Raw genomic sequence first — 20,943 nt, 5'->3', positions numbered from 1 at the left:
TTCTAACAGGATTGTTACTGGGCCCTCCATAGAAGGGCTGTGTGTGCGTGGCTACAGGCAGGTGTGTTGTCAGTTTGCCAGCACTGAAAGGTCAAGCTCAGGGAATGAATGGTCAACTGGCCTAGGCAAACGATGTGCTGATACGAAATGTTTGGAGTAAAAGGGTATAATTATTTCCACGACATGAAAATGGCAGACAATAATAGTGTAGGAGTAAATCTTTTCAAGACACTTTGTCAACAAAATAAGTAATTCTAAGAGGCAGATATATTTTTAATGGGGCCATTTCTACTGCTAATAGGTGCAGTTTCATACTAATGCACAATTTACATGCACCTTGTACGCAAGACCTGCTGCCTATGGGACCAGTGTTAAAGTCCTAACCAGCACATTGAGACAGTGATCTCCTCAATGGTTTTTAAAAAACTGTGGGTGCATCTTCCTGTTCACCAACAATTACAGGCTTCCTAACACCGTGTGTTGTAAATTGTGCGGGTAAGGCCCCCAGTAGTACCAGTCAATTAAGTACTTCCTCAGAGTCCATTCTAAGACCCAATAGGCACTTGATAAGACACTGGTTGATAAGGAGGCATCCTTCTTCCTCTTGTTACTTGAGATTTAGGTCTGGGCTTTTGTTGAACTCTCAGCTGATACATATCAAACAGTTGGGCCTTGTCTGTGATTAACCCAGAGAAAGCTGCAGAGGCAGCCTGTGGTGGCACAGAACAAAAGGAGAGCCTCAGTTGAACTGGCAGAGCAATAGAAGTCTCCGCCCAAAGAAGGGCTTGCCTGTTATTCTGAAGTCAACATCAGATCCTGACGTATCCGCAACATCAGCCAAAGTCAACTGTTATATCTGCAAACAGAAGCAACATTGGGAGATAGAACAAAGCTCTACAACCTACACGTTTTGTTCTTCCAGGACAAGGAACATTAACTGAACAAGGATATGGCAGCATCTATTACACATCAAGAAACCAGAATGCGGAGGAGAAAATCTATCCTTTAGTTCTGCTTTCCTGCATTTTTGGGTCTTCCAAAAGTATTCTGAATAGCCGACGCACCCAGTAATCATCTGGTTGGTAGGCAACAGTCATTTCCTCTTGGTGTAGCAGGCTGTTCAAGATAGAGTGCCAAGTTCCACTTATAATCAATTATAAACAGCAAATGAATTTCTAAAACATGCCCAGAAGCCACTAGAACTTGAGTAGACATTCTTGATACCTAAAGGGAAGGTCTAGGGGTGCCAGACTAGAATTGCTGAAGATGCTCAAGACCTAGAGTAGAACATATTCTGCTTCAATATCCTGCACCTCCAAGACAGGGGCAGATTCTAAGCACAGGAAAAACATCAGTGGCTTTATCCAAATATGTCAACTCACTCTTTCTTTTATAATGATTACTTTAAAAATTTTAATAATAGTCCTGATTATGATGATAGTTTTCAGGGTTTTTTTTTTTTTTTTTTTTTTTTTTTAAAAGACTCTCAGTGCCAAAAGATATAGTTAGTAAAACACTGCTTTAAATTGTAAGGTATTCACAGATTTTTTTTTTTTTTTTTAACATGAAGAAGCTTTTAAAAATCTCTGACAAAGACATTTTTGGTAATTTCTTTTTCTGTTCAAGACTCAACTCATTAACTAACTGATGAAGAAAGACAAGCAAATACAGTTTTCTTGATGTAATAAAAATTATTCTTCTGTTTGTTGATTCTTCTTCCTCCATATTTTCTCTATTTTCTTTAATAATTTACACAGTTTGGGGCCTACACTAGGCAGTCACTATTTATGGACTGATAGGTAACATTTTTTTGACAAACGGAAATGTCATATCTTTTCTGTGAAGTACAACTTTTTAATCTGGGCCCACCTCCTTAAGGCCATGAATAGGATAGTGAAAATTTAGTCTGAGGTGTGTGAACCTTTGCAGGGGGTGTGTGTGGGAGGTGGTGGTTGTTAGTTGTGCTGCTTGACAATTCCAATAAGACACATACTTGTAGAAACACTGGATTCAGGGAGAGCAGAGAGGAGTTACCAGGTAAGCATGGCCATGTTTGTTTTGTTTATGTAATTTTTTTTGCTTCACTAATTTAATTATTGTTGAGAAATTTCAATATAATGACCTATACTCTAATTATCCACATTTTGTTGTTAAAATAATGGAAACTAATGGAAACTCAGCACCCGTAGTTTGCTGGTAAATGTCTAACCACTAGCTTTCTGGAGGCAGGGGAGCAGGGAGAGCTCTGATTTGTAGCATTTGCCAATTTCTGTGGTATAAATACTCCTCCATGGCTGATTTCAACCTACCAACATGATGCCATACACGGGAGCTATGAAGATGTTGACAATTGCTCTTGGTGGCTGTAGCACAAATCTGAGTGTGCCAATTTATTTCTCCTCCCCTAACCTGGATTTTACTACCCATTAGGCCAGTATAATATTTAAGAAAAAAGTTTATATTTGCATGAACAAATTGTTTTCCCTATTGTAAAATCTGTATCCCCTTTCAGTGAGTAAGTTCAGCCATGAAAAGTATATAATTCCAAAAGGATCTAAAGAAAGCACCGAGGCCCATGGTACATGCTGCTGTGGACAGATGCTAATCCTATAAATAAATGATTTGACACTTGACAAAGATGGACTATCTGACAGTGTTAGTCTTTTTGAAGGATAAACTGCGCATGTTCTCCTATGTGAACACAATTTCGCTGTATCAGCTCCAAGTGGGCAGAACCAGAGTCGTTGCCTCAAGTTCATTAACAAAGCAAACATTTCAACTACAGGGCAGATTCACCCTGCACCACTGCTATATACAGACCAAGGGAACTGACGTATGCAGAAGTTTTTCTCCAAAGTAGATTGAAAGAATTTAGTGACACTAACCTAAGTCAACCACAATGCCAGAAATACTACACATGTTGCTAATTCACTGTTGGCTCTCTACCCATTGGGGGAGAGGATACCTGAGTGAACTTGTAGCAATTAAGACATTTGCTAATATTTATGACCTTTTTATACAGCTAAGGTTCACTCTTCTTAGAATCATACAGCACCTGTCTCAAAATCTTTTTAGAGTAAGCTGGGGTCATAAAAAACGCCTCAGCAGACATCTCGTATTGTCAGAAACTGAGAGTATTTGATTACAGGTTCCCTGCAGGTCTTTCTTACATTCTGATTCCTGTCTCCTGGTGGCTTTTACATGCATTCTGACAACCTCTCCTCTGTAGTTGTCTCCAATGCCATCTCCTCTCTTGGAAAGATCTCCTATTTCATACGCTTCATCCTTTGTACCTTTTCTTTATATGAAATGCAGTACAGAGGTCCACTGGCATAGAATTTTTAAAATGCAGGTACAATGTTCATAATGAGATGTGAACATGTCTGTAATTGGCCTACCTGACCTTGTGAGGTTGCCAGCCTGTGAAGGGAAGAGGTTTTATCCTCATCAGCACAGTCTGTAGACATGTGACTAACATTAATGTATCCCATATGCTAATTAAGAACTTTGGCTTTGGAGACATGCTTCCTGTATTAAATTTCAGCTTTGTCTCTTACTAGCTGTATGATGATGGGAAAATATCTCAATCTCTCTGAGCCCGTTTCCTCATCTATAAAATAGGGAAAATATACTTTACAACGGCTACTGTGAGGATAAACTGAGAAAATCCTCATAAAGCATTTAGAACAATTTCTAGAACATAATAAATAAATATTAGCCATTATTATAATAAAGTAGATATACAGATGAAATAAGAACAGATATTTTAGTAAGCATATGCTATGGTGCTTAATTTCCCAGATTTTTTTTTTTTTATATTCTCCTCTAAAAGTAGTTCAAGTCAGTAGTTTGGATTGACTATGTAAATGGGAGTGTATTCAGCTATTACATCTTCCCAAAACACATAGGTATTTTATTCCTCAGTCACAGGGAAAACTATAGGAAGATATTTTTTCCTTTTTCTTGAATTTATTGGGGTGACACTGGAAGAGATTTTTAAGCAACATCTTTCTCTTTAGATTTTTACCGTCTCAATATATCTTTCTTATTGATATAATTATTCTTCTTTACCTAGAATTTATCATATTCCTATCCTCCCCACACTAGATAATATTGGTTATAGAAGAAGAGAGTCAACTCCTTTTTTAAAATTATTAATATATTTTTATTGATTTCAGAGAGAAAGGGGGGGGAGAGAGAGAGAGAGAGAGAGAGAGAGAGAGAGAGAGAGAGAGAGAGAGAGAAACATCAAAGATGAGAGAGAATCATTGATCGGCTGCCTCTTGCATGCCCCATACTGGGGATCAAGCCCACAACCTGAGCATGTGCCCTTGACCGGAATCAAACCTGGGACCTTTCAGTATGCAGACTAACGCTTTATCCTGAACAAAACCTGCTAGGGCCATACTGAACTCCTTAACATGGCCTTCAGGGCCTCCAGAGTCTGGCCTTAGCCTATGTTTCCAACTTCTGTTTGATTACTTTCTATCACAAATTTGATACTTTTGCCCTGGCTGGTTTGGCTCAGTGGTTCGAGTACCAGCCTGGGGACCAAAGGGTCTCAGGTTTGATTCCAAGTCAAGGGCATGTACCTGGGTTGCAGGTTCCATCCTTGAGCTCTGGTCAGGGTGCATACAGGAAGCAACTAATCGATGTCTCTCTCTCTCTCTCTCTCTCTCACCCTCCACCCCACCCCTCCATTCTCTCTAAAAATCAATGGAAAAAAATATCCTCAGGTAAGGATTAACAACAACAACAAAATTTGACATTTTTGACAGACTCGATTATTCACCTAATTCACCATGTATCTTCAATTGCTTACTCATTCATTTATTCTTTTCATTCATATACTTTACATTTGCTTACTATATGCCAGAAACTTTGCTAGGTGTTAGTGATTAATGATTTTAAAAATGTGTATGCATGCCTGCATTTGTCAAGAATGAGCCCAGCATGCAGAAGGAGAGGAAACAGATGAGATTAAAAAAAAAAAAAAAGGAGTGAGTAGCAGGCATGCTGAAAGTCTGTCCCAGTCCTTGAGGCCATGGTTCCTGGTGTAATTTCTTCAATTCCATAGTCACTGTCAACATTCAGACACCTGAGCCCAGGAATCCCAACTTGGCACCAGCCATTTTCGACAGAAAAAAGTCCTGACTGACACACTTGCCACATTAAGAACTCTGCTGCTCATGGTAAGGCAAAGGGAACCACAGAGAAATCTTAAAATACAAAATGTTTTTAAATGGATAAAAAAGCTTTAAAGGCTCAAAAGTGCATTTAAAAAGCAGTTCCAGGGGACTGTATATGAGATGGATTTCAAGGGAGACCATTTAAGCACCTCTTATACTGTTGAAGAATTTTGTCCTTAGAGAATTCCTGACTATTGAAATAGTCCAGCAAGGCCCAGCTCACCTGGCGCCTCTGCCTCTTCTTTAGTGTCTTTCTGATCTCACTCAGCTGGCATGAATGGCCCTTTGTTCTGCATTCCTGCGGCACTGTACCTGGACCTCTGACGACACCACAGTGCACCAGAAGCCCCTGGAGGGCTTGTTAAAAGTAGATTGCTGGGCCCCACCCTGAGAGCGTCTGATTCCAAAAATTCCAACAAGTTCCAGATGCTACTGGGGGCCCCACTTAGACAACCACTGCTCTAACACATTCACTGTGGCAGTGTTCTACACCATTTGCTCATCAGAATCCCCTGCTAGATTAAAAGCTCCTGAAGGACTTTCTAATTTTTCTTTGTAAAACTCTCAGAAGCTAACATACTGTATTATACAACAGTGGTATCTGATATGCATTACTAACTGTGGAGGTAAGAGAAACATCTTACCATAATAAATTCCCTCAGTTAACACCCAGACTTCCTAAAAACTACAACAACAAAATGAACTCTGTACCCAGAGAAAAGATAGAAAGGCAGAATACATCTTGACTTCTTTGGGACTGCCTAATTTTTATTACATCCTCTATCTGATTTCTTTTAATCCTTGAACATAAAGGACAATGAATATTTCCAAATATGAGAAAGCTTGATATGCATGAATCTAGAGAAGACTAGCATTTTTTCTTTCTCTTGCATGTGCTTCTATCCCCCTCCCCCTCCCCCTCCCCCTCCCCCTCCCCCTCCTCCTCCTCCTTCTTTTTCCCTTTTTTTTTTTTGTTAAGCCTCACCCAAGGAAAATTTTTCCATTGGTTTTTAGAGAGAGTGGAAGGGAGGGGAGAGACAGAGAGAAGCATCTATGTGAAAGAGACACATCGGTTGGTTGCCTTTCGCATGCAGCCGGACCAGCCCAGGGAACGAGCCTGCAATCAAGGTATGTGCCCTTGACTGAAATTGAACCAGAGACCCTTTAGTCTTCGGGCTGATGCTCTAGCCACTGAATCAAACTGACGAGGGCTCTATTTCTTCTTGATTTAGTTGTCATCTGACAACCCAAGGGAAAATAACATTTCAGGCATTTTTCATCCCAATGTTAGGAAATGCTGATCAAACTAGCTTCTTTGTAGGTTCTTATGGCAAGACATTCTGTCCTTTTAGGCAATGTTGCCTTATAGCTATTTAAAAACACCCAGGAAAAAATTTAAACAAGAAGACGAAATCTGTAAGACACTGAATAAGACATGTGGAAAGATATACCACACTCCTGCGGATTGGAACAGCTGATATTGTTAAGTCCACACTACCTAAAGCAATCTACAGGCTCAATACAATACATATCCAAATTTAGTGTGGCTCAGTTGGTTGGGCATCATCCTGTGCACCAAAGGGGTGTGAGTTCAATTCTTGGTTGGGGCATATGCCTGGGTTGTGGACTTGGTCCCTGGTGGGGAGTGTGCAGGAGTTAGTGATAGATGTTTCACTCTAACATTAATGTTTCTCTATCTCTCCCTCTGCCTTTCTCTCTCTCTAGAATCAATGAAAAAAATATCATATCCTTAGGTGAGGATTAAAAATCCCAATGGCACCCTAGCTGGTTTGGCTCAATGGATAGAGTGTCAGCCTGAGGACTGAAGGGTCCCAGGTTCGATTCCAGCCAAGGGCACATGCCTGGGTTGTGGGCTCGATCCCCAGTAGGGGGCGTGCAGGAGGCAGCCAATCAATGATTCTCTCTCATCACTGATGTTTCTATCTCTCTCTCCCTCTTCCTTCCTCTCTAAAACCAATAAAATATATTTTAAAAAATTTCCAATGGCATTTTTCACAGAAATAAAAAATTTTTTATAATATGTTCAGCCATAAAAAAGAAGGAAATTCTGCCTTTTGTGATGACATGGATGGACCTTGAGGGCACTATGTTAACTGAAAAAAGTCAAGCAGAGGAAAGCAAATATTGTCTGATCTCACTTATATATGGAATCTAAAAAACAAAACAAAACTGAAATAATAGATTTAGAGAACAGATTGCTGAAGGTGGGAGAGGAGTTGGGGGATGGAGGGTGTTAGCAAAATTTTTGAAAGGTGCCAAAAGGTGCAAATACAGAGTGTGGCTGGGTAGCACAGTTGGTTAGAGCACCCTCCTAATACGCCAAGGTTGCAGGTTTGATCCCCAGTCAGGGCACATACAAGAATCAACCAATGGATACATAAATGAGTTGAACAACAAATCAGTTTTTTTTCTTTTTCTCTCTCAAATCAATAAATAAGAAAAATATAACAGAAATAAATCCTGGGGATGTAATGTACAGCATGGTGACTATAATTATAATTGTATTGCATATTCGGGAGTAAATCTTAAAAGTTCTCATCACAAGAAAAAAATATTCTGCAACTATATACGGTAATGGATGCTAGCTGGACTTTGTGGCGATCATTTCACAATATATATAATAACAAATCATTATGTTATATACCTGAAAATAATATAATGTAGGTCAACTATACCTCAATAAAAAAATAAAAATAATAAAACACCAGGTTCAAAATTATGTCTTTTAGCCATGTCATTAAAGCAGATTTTTGTGAATTAAAAAAAGCATGAAAACTGCTTTAAAACCTGTGAGACGGGGAAGGCCATTCTGCATGGACCTGTAGGTGTTCAGATCAGATACCTGGGTTCTCTATTGAAAATGACGCCCTCTCTCTTATGAGCTATGGGGGTAGCTTCTGAAATCAAATGGGTTTGGAAACAATACTCTATTGATATCTGAACCGTTCTCATTGTCTCTACTAGTGGTTCTAGTATTTAGAAAGATCTATATTCTTACAGCTTCCCCTTACCGGCCATAGGGTAGAGTTTTAGACAGACATGAATGCAGTATTTAAGGTGCATGGAGAAAAAAGTGTGTGTGTGTGTGTGTATGGGTGGTGGGGGTGGTGGAGGGGGATTGCAGAGTGGCATTACCTTAGGCATCCTGTGACATTGTAGAATATATCAAAATCAAGCAAACCATTCGCTTTGGGGTAGTCTCCTTCTGGCCACCCCGAATAGGGGATGATGATATTCTCAGTCAGGATAATCAAGGCTTCTGTTATCATGAGATTCTTGAGTTTGTCACTAGAGGACAAATTCCACAGCAAACCTAGAATCAAAACAGTGCAGGATTGGGTCAAAAGAACTGCTGAAAAGATCAGTTAAGGCCAAACTTCTAGGGCTATGACTAGCTATAAACAAAAAAGGTAGGGCTAGGGAGACAGCCCCTTTTCCAATTGAAAAAACGTATTTAGAGGTAATTAGAATTCAATAGAAGCTGATCCATAAGAACAATTGAAAAATTGACAGATAGGCAGGTAGATAGATAGATAGAGAAGGGGGAGAGGAAGAGAGCTTATAATATAAAAGTATGCAAATTTAAATTAATCAGGAATGTGAATGAAAGCCAGAAATCCTTACACATTTATTGTCACTTCTCTTAAGCCCCTACCATAAACTGAGCTCATTGAAATAATAAATTCTGAGCTACCAAGAGGGAGACTTAAAATGACCCTATTATAACTGACTTCAACGTTTTCAAAGGGTCTTATTTTTCTCCTTTAGATGCATGGAGAGAATACGCCACTGTGCAACTTCCACCTCACATTTGCCTCCAATACTCACAGGAAGGGCCTGAGGAAAGCCTCCAACTATGCTTATGCCTGTCAACCGTAGGCTGATCAACATTACCAATTACTATTTATTGACTCTGACCCAATGATAGATTTTATGTCCTCCTGGAATTTATGCTGGCTACATCACCTATTTCTTATATTTATAGTTTGGCAACGAAGGAGAGACAGGAGTATTTTATCTATCTGGAAACTTGTATGGCCTGAGAATTGGTCTAAGACGGGTACCACATTTGCTTATTTAACTTTCCCTTTCTTTCTGAACTCTCTCCATCCCATACCACACACCTATTAAAGAGAGAAAGGCCATATAAACCAACTCAGGAAAAAATTAAGATAATAAGATGCTGTACTTTCTGGGCCCTTGTGAGACAGTCTGAAGCTGGGTAGTGAGAAAGAATACAAAATGGTGTATACATTTAGGATTTGTTTTTCTTATAATTTTTTTGCTCAAATACTTCTGATTCAGTGGAAAGACTACATACCTATTGCTTACTATTCCAGTGACTCTCAGAAGGTATAAAGTTGCCTGGCCATCTTTCATACCCTCAGTAAACTTCTTTAACTCACTAGCACCCAGGAAAAGAGAAAGAGGGGGAACAGAAAGAGAAGGGATCTTCATTTTCTTTCCCATTCACTCTCCTACTGCCCAGTCAATAATGCCTATGGATTAAAGCAGCGGTTCTCAACCTGTGGGTCGTGACCCCTTTGGCGGTCGAACAACCCTTTCACAGGGGTCGCTTAAGACCATCCTGCATATCAGATATTTACATGACGATTCATAACAGTAACAACATTACAGTTATGAAGTAGCAACGAAAATAATTTTATGGTTGGGTCACAACATGAGGAACTGTATTTAAAGGGCCAGAAGGTTGAGAACCACTGGGTTAAAGTTACTGCTTTGTCTGAATGAAAGGAAAGAGGAAGCATAGGAATACAGGGCAGTCTACTTTATGAAAAAAAGCAAAGATGGCGGTCTTGACTGAATTATGTGGTGATATCATCTCCTCTAACATTAATGACTGAAATAAGAGTCTGTGCAGTTAAAGGTTGGTAATTATTCAACCACACTTGTAGTTGGCTCATCAATTAGAACATGCTAGACTTAGTGTTTAAACAATTTACTTTGGCTGTGCACAAGGGACTAATTTCTAAAACAATAACCAAATTTCCACTGCAACCTACACTTAGCTCCCATTAGATACGGCGACACTGGGTCTCGAGTCTTGTAAGGACTAGAATTCTGGCTAATGAAGAGGTCTCTTCCTGATCAAACTAGCATTGGAGTTAGTCATCCTCAGGGTCCCTCAGCCGCAGGTTTTGCAACACAATGACTTCATTCCTCCCACTTCACCTTAAGAGGCCCTGGAAGGGCAAGAGACAGAATAAAACCCCAGGTGGTTGAAAACAATTAAAGGCAGCTCTGAGGTAGAGTTTTGGTTACTAAGATACCAAAGAAAGTTAAAAAGAGAAGGGGAAAAAGCTTCCTGTTCTAGATAAGCAGCCAAGTTAAGAGTCTCTGCTTGTGATGGAAGGAGACTTGACTTGCAGTGGTGAACACACAAGACAATATACAGATTGTATTATAGAACTGTACACTGAAACCCATTTAACTTTATTAACCAATATCACCCCAATAAATAAATAAAAAAGAGTTTCTTCCTGCGAGAGGCTTAAAAGTGTGAAGCATAATACTTTCTTTTTTATTAAGGACCACACAGGGCACGCAAAGGAAAAGTACACCTACAATAAAACCCAGGGAAGATTAATTTGAACAAAGGGAGTGGAATTTCCTTTCAATGTCCTTTATAGGTTGACATGCAATTATTGTTTCTATGCTATTTCTATGGTTTGGGATGTTTTAGTACACATAATTTTTGAATTTTTAATGTAGGGTATTGTACAGAAATGTCATGCCTGCCAAATTTCTGTAAGGCACGAAGCTAGGAAGAGCTTAAATGCTCAACAGAGATGCAAGGTTATACACACTTATAACACACCATCACACATATACACACAAATCCAACAAATAATCACTTACAAATTGGGAAAACATGTATGACAATATGAGACAAAGAGTTAATACTCTTAATATACATAGTTCTTATAAATTATTAAAATTCAATGCCTAGTAGAAAAATTAACCCCAAGTTAACAGATACTAGAGTCTAATATACATAGGAATGCATGTTCTCCAGTAACCGAAGAAATGCAAATTCAACAGTGAAAAATCATTTACAGCAGGTGAAACCAGAACCAATGAGTGGAAATGATTGGGAAGATTTCTGGCTCCCTAAAAGCATAAGCTTCTAAGAGAGTACTGAAGACAACAGAAAGATATGCTTGTAAGAACCTCTCCATCATTGGAGCTGATAAAAATGAGCTCATCTTTTATCAAAATATTGACGAGAGGGCTTTATTCTGAAACCAGTGTTTTAGACTCAACTAGCAGTTTCCAAATGAGCCCAGTGGCAAATCAGAACCATGTATTCCTGGGTTACACACCAAACTGACTGAGCCAGAATCTCAGGATGAATTCCCGGAATTCATATTTTCAAAATGATTCCCATTTCTGGTATTGGGAAATTAGTGGACTAGATAAACCTGAATATCTATTCAATGATCTGATTCTAGACTCCCTGATATAATATTTAGAGTTTAGGTCTTCATTTGTCTCACCTTGAACTTCTGGGTAATTTATTCATAGGGCCTAAATTTCAATTATTATAGTTCTTTGTTGTAGCTGGTCTGCCTATTGTTTCTATCACTAAGCTCTCATTCTAGCCAAAAAGAAAGGGAAGTGGATTCTAGTAAGAGATACTTTGAATAGTTAGCAATAATGATAACTGCATTATCTAGAAATTTATTGTTAACTGTGATATTTGCAAAACATAGCTAACTAGTGATCTGTAAAAGGATCTTACAGATATTACCTATATTTTAATATCTTACAGATATAACTGGAAGTATAGTTATTTCACTGGACTGGAAGTATAGTTATTTCATGATATGATATTAAAGCCTGCATGATAATAAGGTAGCAAAATGTGCGAATTTTATGATTAAATGAATCCTTCTCTTCAGTGCAGGAGATGGGGAGCGGGAGCAGGAAAAGAACTGACTGGGGTTTTTAACTTTGTTTGTTTTCTGGTTTTGTTTTTTTTGGTTAATCCTCACTTGAGAATATTTTCCCAATGATTTTAGAGTGGAAGGGAGAGGGAGTGACAGAGAGAAACATCGATCAGAGAGTGACACATCGATTGGTTGCCTCCCTCAGGTGCCTGGACCAGGGCTGGAGATCAAGCCTGAAACCCAGGTGCCCTAGACTGGAATCGAACTTGGGACCCTTCAGTCCATAGGCCAACACTCTGTCCACTGAGCCAAACCTATTAGGGCTTAACTTTGTTTTTCGAAGTGATCACAGAGCATGAGGATTTTTTAAAAAAACAATCTCCTTTGCAAAAATATACCCTTCCTTTCACCTAAATTTTATAAATTTTACCTGGGATATTACATTACCACAAAGGCCATTTATTCCAAGTTAAAAATAAACCCAAGGTATCTTGTTGCACATTACAAATGCAGAAAAAAAATAACACAATTATTTAAAGAAGGTGCACAATGAATATTTTATAGAAAAATGGTTTTCATATCTTATGAAAATACAGCAATCCAAAAAAGTATTTCTATAAAATACACAGAGGTTAAAATAAATTTTCAACAAATTTCATTGACAGTCTTCCCTTGACTCTTCCTTGCCATATGCAGAAGGGGGACAAGAATCCCCTAAATCTTAACCCCTGTCTGTTTTAATCCAAGGCAGAGACCTACACACTACAGCCAGTGCTCATTCCTCAGTGACCTTGAAAATGAATCTCTGAGACTAGTATGTACTGTTCTCATTTCAATCAAAGTACACTACCACACTCCCTGGTAAGGAAGGGGGAACCATCTCATAGGGGAGAGATCTTTGATCCTGAAGTCTTTTCATTGGAAGAGGGAAGAGCTTCTCTCTGAGGCTGGTACAGAAAATGCCAGAAAGGTCAGTGAGTTGACATTCTCTATAGGGAACAAAGCTCTGATAGAGAGAGAGAACATATAAATTGACAGTTGTATTAATAACTTAGTTAGAAAAATCAAGGTCTTATCTGCAAACACACCTGATTCTCTTATTTATGTATAATTCAAATATTCCCAGGCCATAAGTCTGGTTTTGTAAAATATTTGGTCAGACATCCAGAGTTGTTGAGAATCTTACATGAGCACCACAGTGTTATCGCAATAGACAGGCAAGAAATGAATGGCAACCTAACATTAAAGATGCAAAGGTAGATCAGAGAAGCCCCTCCCTTCCAAACCAAGGGGGAGGGGCTGAAAGTAAATAGAGGGATGGCTTTTGAAAATACTTCAGAGAAGTGATACTTGGGACAGCTATCGAAGGTTTCTAAGTGTAGAGCAGGATGCCAGTCCAAGGCAACAGTGGCAAAGACATGGAGACAGAGGGAAACATGGAACATCGGTGAATCCTTCAGCATTGCAGAACTCGGGCTAGAGGGGTACGAGGGGAGACACTGCTGCAAGGTCATCAGGCTCAGATAATAAAATCTGTGTGTGGCATGCTACAGAGTACAGACTTTACCTTATAGGCAACGGGGGGCATAATGAGACAATATTCTCATTTTAGAAAGAAAGCACTAGCAGAGTGGTGGATAGATGGGGAATGTGCGATACCGAATCACAGAGGCCAGATCCAAGGCTACACAAGAGCAGAACAGACAGCAGAACAGGCAGTGACAAGGGGAGAGAGGGAGGGTCAAAGAGAAGTGAGGGAGAGCTCTTTCCTCCGAGATTCTCAAAGACAAGCCCCTTTTCAAAGATGAGTAAAGGTTAATCATCCCGTGTCCCCATACTGTCAGTGGGAGCCACTTTGATAGAGCAAAAACACCCAGATAAAACTGGGCTCAAATCTGGACTTTGTTCTTTACTGTGTAACCTTGGGCCATTTACTTAATCCCCCTGAACCTCACATGATCATATGTAAATCCTCAATAATGCCTTTTAGAGCTGTCAGGAGGAACAGAGATGAAAAAGGAAAAGCTCAAGTTGAGTGACTAGCACATAATAGGGACTCAATAAAAAGATGTTTATGAACTAGACAAGAAGAGATTCACATATATGGCTACTCACTTTGTGTTTCCAACAAAAGATATAAACGTGTCTATTTAAGTCAACAATTTATTTCTGAGGCCAGAAAAGCACTTATTTAACTTTTCTACTAATAGAACCAAAGGAAGTTATTAAGAAGGATTTGTATCAAACATTCAAGTATTGGCTCAATTCAATGAACATATAATGAACACCCTCTGGTAGGAATGTTGGCTTATATTAGAAGTCCTGGGACTAGCACAAGCAAACTCCATTGATCAGCTCTGTAGATGATCTAAAGATGACTGAATGGTTGCCATGGCAGCAATACCACAGAATGTTCTCTGACCTTAGTTTCCTATTTTCCTATACAAAAGAAGAGGAAGTCTGAATCAATGAATTACTTCCTTGATACACACCCACACATCCTCCCAAGCTTTCTAGCAACCCCGGTATGCTAACCTCCATCACTCTTATCCAAGCTTCCTCTAAATGACCAGCAGCTTCTTTCTGTTTCTTTGCTTTGCTAGTAGTGATGTTCTCTTTGCTGGGAATAACTTTCATTTTCCTTTAAAACATCAGCCCCAAGGCTATCCCTTTTTTAAGGTCTACAATGAAACATACCTCCTTCATAAAGTCTTTTATTTTTTTAACTGTAAAACAAGATTCTCTCTTGTGGTTCATTTCTATATTTTAATGAAGAAAATCTTTGTTGCTGGAATATAAAAGCCACAACACCTCTCTGGACTGTTATTTTCACTGCCTGGTCCTGGTAGGCTGCCCTGTAAATGTTGGCTGAATAAATGAAAGAGTATCTAGATCACTCAATTTCTGTAGGTATTTTAATATGACTCATAAATATGAAAGGAACTATGCCATGGGGCATGATAGCAGGCAGGCAGAAGGGTAGCATGGCATAAACCTTCATATAGTTTTATAAAATTAAAATACATCAAGAGAGAAAAAATGTGAGATTTTAAGATATAAATAAGTAGAGAGGATATAATAGTTTTATAGAAAAAAGAAAGCTGTTGTATAATAAAGTGTGGATGGCATAATCACAATATATTCAACTTAAAACCACATTTATGAAGTACCTCATTTTAAAGTAAAAATAGTCAATTATTACCACTGAAAAACATTTATATATTAAAAGGGTTAACTTCTTTGGGTTTTAGTTTCCTTGTGTAAAATACATTGGGTAGAAAGGAGATATTCTTTTGTTCAAATCAGTATTTGAACAGACACAGGAAGTACAGAACTGAAAAACATATCTAGCCACTCTTTTCTTTTTCTCTTTTTGGGGTAGAGGGCTAGATGGGCTAGGAAGCTGGTATTTTGAGGGGCTCAGGTGACAGAAGGATTGGGAAGTACAGTTACTGGTATTTTGGTTAACTTGATTTAAACTGATCCTCTACGTTAGGACACTATTTGACTAATTTACTTTCTTTGTATAGATTTAGCAAATAGAGTATTGAGTGAATAATAAAATGAATTGCGTGTGGTTCTTGTTGGGTTTCTTCAGAATGTTTTGGACACCCTGGACAACATTGAAACCCTGTTACAAAGTTCACTGTAATTTCTTCCTCAGAAGAAAAGGAATTCAAACTTGACTTGAACCTGGGGTCTTAGCCAGCCGATGACAATGTTCCTTAAAAGCCATCTGTCAAATGACAATGAGCCCATCAATCATTTGTCCCAGGAAACTTAAGAAAAAGAGATGACGTAACACATTTGGCTGGGGTGCACTGTCTATACACTTTAATATTCAGCAAACACTACCTGTTATTTGTTTTTTAGTCTCCAAGTCTCTGGTTTGCTTCAGCACCTGCAGCAGCCGAGGTACCCCGTTGAGTTCAGCTACCTCCAACTTGTTGTCATTGTCTTCAAACACCAAGTTTCTCAAGGCCCCACACACGGCTCTCTGAATATCTTCATTCTGAACTTTTAGGAGGTGCAGAAGCTTGGGGATGCCTTGAAGCTGATAGACCTGGGGGAGAAATGGATGCACATTTCAGATACTGTACATATGTATTAATTTTGATATGGTATTAAAGACATCCAGTGAAATTTGAATGAACAGATGAAGTTGATTTTAACTCCCGTCAATCAACAACTATGTGTGGCATACATATAGTGTAAACAAGCATGTCAAACTCAAAGGCTAACACGGGCCAAATAAACAAGGCATGCGGCCCGAGGGCCATGAGTTTGACATGCTTGGTGTACAATATAGTCCTGCTATCAGGCATCTCTCATCCAGGAGCTTACAATAAATTAGAGAAGTTAACACAAAAACCTATGAAAAAATGAAAGAGAAAATTAAGTGATAAAGGGTGAATAAGGATAGCTAAGTGGATAGAAAGAGTTAAGTGATAAAAGCCTTGAGCATAAGAAAGATGAAGAGAACTGGGAATTTGAGGAGTAAGGAAAGTTTTATGGAAGAACACCACATTACATGAGTGTTTTTTTCTAGGACAGAACTTTATAATCTGAAACTGAACAGAAATCACCTTCATTAATGGTAGCAATAAAAATTCACTTACCATGGCAACCACAGGAGCAATGCAAACTAACCCTTAATGTAAACTATTTTTATGATCAACTAGAGGCCCGGTGCATGAATTCATCCATAGGTGGGATCTGGCTGGCCCCCTCAATGGGGGCTGATTAGGCTGGGCCAGCAGGAGGGAGGGGACACAGGAGGTTGGCTGGCTGGCCCCGCCCCACATTGAGATGGGGCGGATCAGGGGTGGGGCTGGTCAGGAGGAGGGGCCGGCTGAGGGGAGGGTCCATGGGAGGTTGGCCAGCCAGCCGGGCCCCCAATCTGGCCAGGGCCAGTCAGAGGGAGGGGTCGCCCCCCTTTCGGACCAGTTGGCCAGCCGCAGTGCACATCATAGCGACCGGTCGTTCTGGTGTTCTGGTCACTTGGCTTTTATATATATAGATTGCTTTGAGTATTTAAAAAGATTTATATACATTATTCAAACATTTTAATTCAAGTAAATAACTTTACACTTTTTAATGTGCTATTTTAAAAAGATTTCTTCTTTACAAATACACAAGAGAGGACATGCTGTCTATTAGAAAAAGGGCCAGAGCTAGGTGTAAGAAGAAAAATAGATGGTTTAGATTCCAAAACCTATGGCTGTTTGAGAACGGGCCAAGTAATGGCAGCCTAAGCAAGGAGATTTTGTGTTTTAGGCAGCACATATTATTTAAAGAAATCAAGAGGTGGACACAGGGTTGCTGCAGAGAAATGTTAAGTTGTAGACTAAGAGTTTTCTTTACCATAGGCTTCCATTAGCATGTGATTTAAAAAGTTGGTTAAGAACTTTTGATAAAAATCCCAGTCATTTCCAACATCTTAAAGCAAACATTTTTAGGACATAAATTGTGAAAGGGCAGGAGTTTCCCTTTCAGATGAAGTTCATTGCCTATGATGCCCTATTTACACAGCAGTTCATGTTTGGGTGAGAGCTGCACACCTGGCCCAGGGGGCACGTTTTCTTTTTTTTAAAAAATATATTTTATTGATTTTTTACAGAGAAAGAAGGGAGAGGGATAGAGAGTTAGAAACATCGATGAGAGAGAAACATCAATCAGCTGCCTTCTACACACTCCCTACTGGGGATGTGCCCGCAACCAAGGTACATGCCCTTGACCGGAATCGAACCTGGGACCCCTGAGTCTGCAGGCCAATGCTCTATCCACTGAACCAAACCAGTCAGGGCCAGGGGGCACGTTTTCATATTTCCTGTGTCTCATCAAATGCCAGCCTGCCTTCCACAGACAGATAAATATTATTAAGATCCAATCTTCCAATTTTACATCTTCCTTTGTTAGGATTGGGGAGAAGACTAAAAAGGCAGGAATGAAAGTCAAAATGATAAAATAATCTAAATAATCACCACAATAATAATAAAACAAAAATAACAACTCCTCCTCCCGCTTCCATCATTAGGAAGTGCTAGCACAGTGTTCAGGGTGTTATAAATATTATCCAATCAATAGCTCGCTAGAACCTTAAAAGGAAAGTACTCTTTTGGTCCCTAAGGCTCCACTGGTGGTAATGAGGAGTCATATTTCCACTTACTGGCTCCCTTCAGAGGAGACATTTGCAGAACAGGAGACAACCGGAAGATGGACCACATCAACTTTGACGGGTGATGTCTAGAGCCATTGTAATATATGTGTATGACAGTGCCAATGATAAAGATTTCATTTCCTAGCTATCAATGAAACCTGATCATCTATTGGATCACTTCATCTATTCCCATTATTATATTTCCTTAAAAGCAGAAAGGTAGAATTTATTTAAAAACAGCCTGTAACTCATGTTTCCCTAATTCCTTCAAATTCTATTTCATACTTAGGTTTTGAGGCAGTTCACGCCATAAACATCACAAATGCCAGCTAGATTAAATCTTCACAGGAGCAGCACAAACATCAGATGCAAAAAGAAAATCCTGTTTGTCCTGAAGGTATGTTGGCAGATTTAGAAATATTTTATTACTTAATTCATAATTTATAAGCTGCCTTCTTCAAAATATGATGTGAGGTGGCTTACTGACCACCCCGCATTTCCAGCCGGGAGGGCAGCATTAGTGAGAAGTAGCCCATGGAAACCTCTGACGGGGCTGCAGGCTTCTGTTTCACAGCCTTCTGACCCGCTCTCTGACCCGCTCCCTTAGCCGACCACTTCTATCTCTCGGCTTTCAGCACCTGTAGACACACCATGCTCAGATAAACGCTGAAATCCGACTACAGCTCTACTTCACTGCAGAATTTGACTCACTAGTGTCTGGCATCTACCCTATATTTAAAAATAGAAAAGTTACTTTCACCCCATTTTATCAAGCAAATGGATATAAATCTTATCAAATGCACGAAGCTGACGATATTCTCCTTACTGCATAGAACTGGAAGGACACTGATCATGAACCCTACACACATCAGGTCTAATGTCACAGGTGTTGTTCCTGCTCCTTTAAATTCAGGGCAGCAGCTGGAGCCAGAGAGGTTACATCTGTTTCCCAGTTATACTAAATCCTCAGGGGATTTCTTCTCCCTTTGGGGGAAGGAAAAAAGAAAGACTAACACGAATGTCTTAGGACTTCAAAGGAGCTTTCCTTTGAGATGGTTTGGAAATATATACAGGGGCAAAATCACATATTAGAATTTTAAGTTTCTCTTTTGACTCTATTCTGATTTTCTTCCCTGCCAACTCTAAAATAATTAACTGATTAGGATTTTGGTGGCAAATCCACAAAGGGAGCAGACCGCCTCTCTTGGGGTGAGGGGTCCCCTCGTGCCTCGGTGCCTTTGCTCTCTTTCTTTCCTGTTGGGGATGCTCGGCCTGCTCTGCCTCGCTTCTGGCAAAGCCCTACTTATCCTGCAGGAGCCAGCTCAAATGTCACCTCATCTGTGAAATGTCACTCCCGTTCTCTCCTTTCTGTCCCCTTAGAATTAATCAGTCCCTATAAATTGGTACTAAAACCCTTCAGGAAGGCAACAGACAATTTATGTCAAAAAGATTTCTATTCCAGAAATCTTAGTTAGGAAACAATTTGAAATGCAGAAACAATTTGAAATGCAGACACTATGATAGTCACTACATTATTTATAATAGTGAAAAATAAGAAACCATAATTGTCCAACAATGGGGGAAGACTGGTTAATGATTAACTGTCACATATCCACATGGTGAGGTATACATGGGAGAGGCAGAACAATGACACAGCTACCTCACCCGTCAAAAGAGGACTGTGTAAGACTGTGTGCGAGGCATGCAGTAGTTACTTAACGTGTGGTAGCTGCTACTATCACCATTAATATGCCACCATTAAAATGCCTACAACCTATTAATGTTATGAGAAAATGCTTATGATATAATGTTACAGAAAAAAAGCTAAATAAAATACTTGCATTTCTACTCATAAAAAGACATAAAGAAGGGAATGAGATTAGGGGGTTTGGGAGAAATGATGGGGTTTTAAATTATGAAGGGGGCCTGTTACTTTGTATATTTTTAAACAGCAAACATTATTTGTGCATACTTTTTTTTTTATTGGTTAAGGTATTACAAATGTGTCCTCATCCCCCCATTAACCCCCAACCTCCCCCCCCCCCACTCATGTTCTCATCCCCCTGTTGTCCATGTCCATTGGTTTGGCTTATATGCATGATTACAAGTCCTTTGGTTGATCTCTTCCCCTTACCCCCACCCTTCCCTACTTTCCCTCTGGGGATTGATAGTCTGTTTCTCTGTCTTTGGATCTGTCCCTGTTCATCAGTCTATGTAGTTCTCTATATTCCACAAATGAGTGAGATCATGTGGTATTTATCTTTCTCTGACTGGCTAATTTCACTTAGCATAATGCTCTCCAGTTCCATCCAAGCTGTTGCAAATGGCAAGAGTTCCTTCTTTTTTACCACAGTGTACTATTCCATTGTGTAGATGTACCACTGTTTTTTAATCCACTCATCTACTGATGGGCACTTAGGCTGTTTCCAAATCTTAGTTATGGTGAATTGTGCTGCTATGAACATAGGGGTGCATATATCCTTTCTGATTGGTGTTTCTGGTTTCTTGGGATATATTCCTAGAAGTGGGATCACTGGATCAAATGGGAGTTCCATTTTCAGTTTTTTGAGGAAACTCCATACTGTTTTCCATAGTGGCCACATGAGTCTGCATTCCCACCAGCAGTGCACGAGTGTTCCTTTTTCTCCACATCCTCTCCAGC

The 20,943-nt window shown here is 39.5% G+C and overlaps 1 protein-coding gene across 1 annotated transcript in view; it reads right to left on the bottom strand.

Moving 5' to 3' along the window:
• Positions 1 to 20,943, bottom strand: part of PKP2 (plakophilin 2) — a 77,698-nt gene that overhangs the window by 27,131 nt on the left and 29,624 nt on the right. Inside the window, exons 5-6 of the mRNA XM_036299498.1 lie at positions 15,977 to 16,184; positions 8,346 to 8,523 (exon numbers count right to left, since the gene is read on the bottom strand). Of these exons, the coding sequence (XP_036155391.1) occupies positions 8,346 to 8,523; positions 15,977 to 16,184 (386 nt within the window). The remainder of the gene's footprint in view (positions 1 to 8,345; positions 8,524 to 15,976; positions 16,185 to 20,943) is intronic.

The sequence above is a fragment of the Myotis myotis genome, unplaced genomic scaffold (assembly GCF_014108235.1).
Source record: "Myotis myotis isolate mMyoMyo1 unplaced genomic scaffold, mMyoMyo1.p scaffold_m19_p_3, whole genome shotgun sequence".
Classification (NCBI taxonomy): Eukaryota; Metazoa; Chordata; class Mammalia; order Chiroptera; family Vespertilionidae; genus Myotis; species Myotis myotis.
This window is presented reverse-complemented; position numbering and strand designations above follow the sequence as displayed.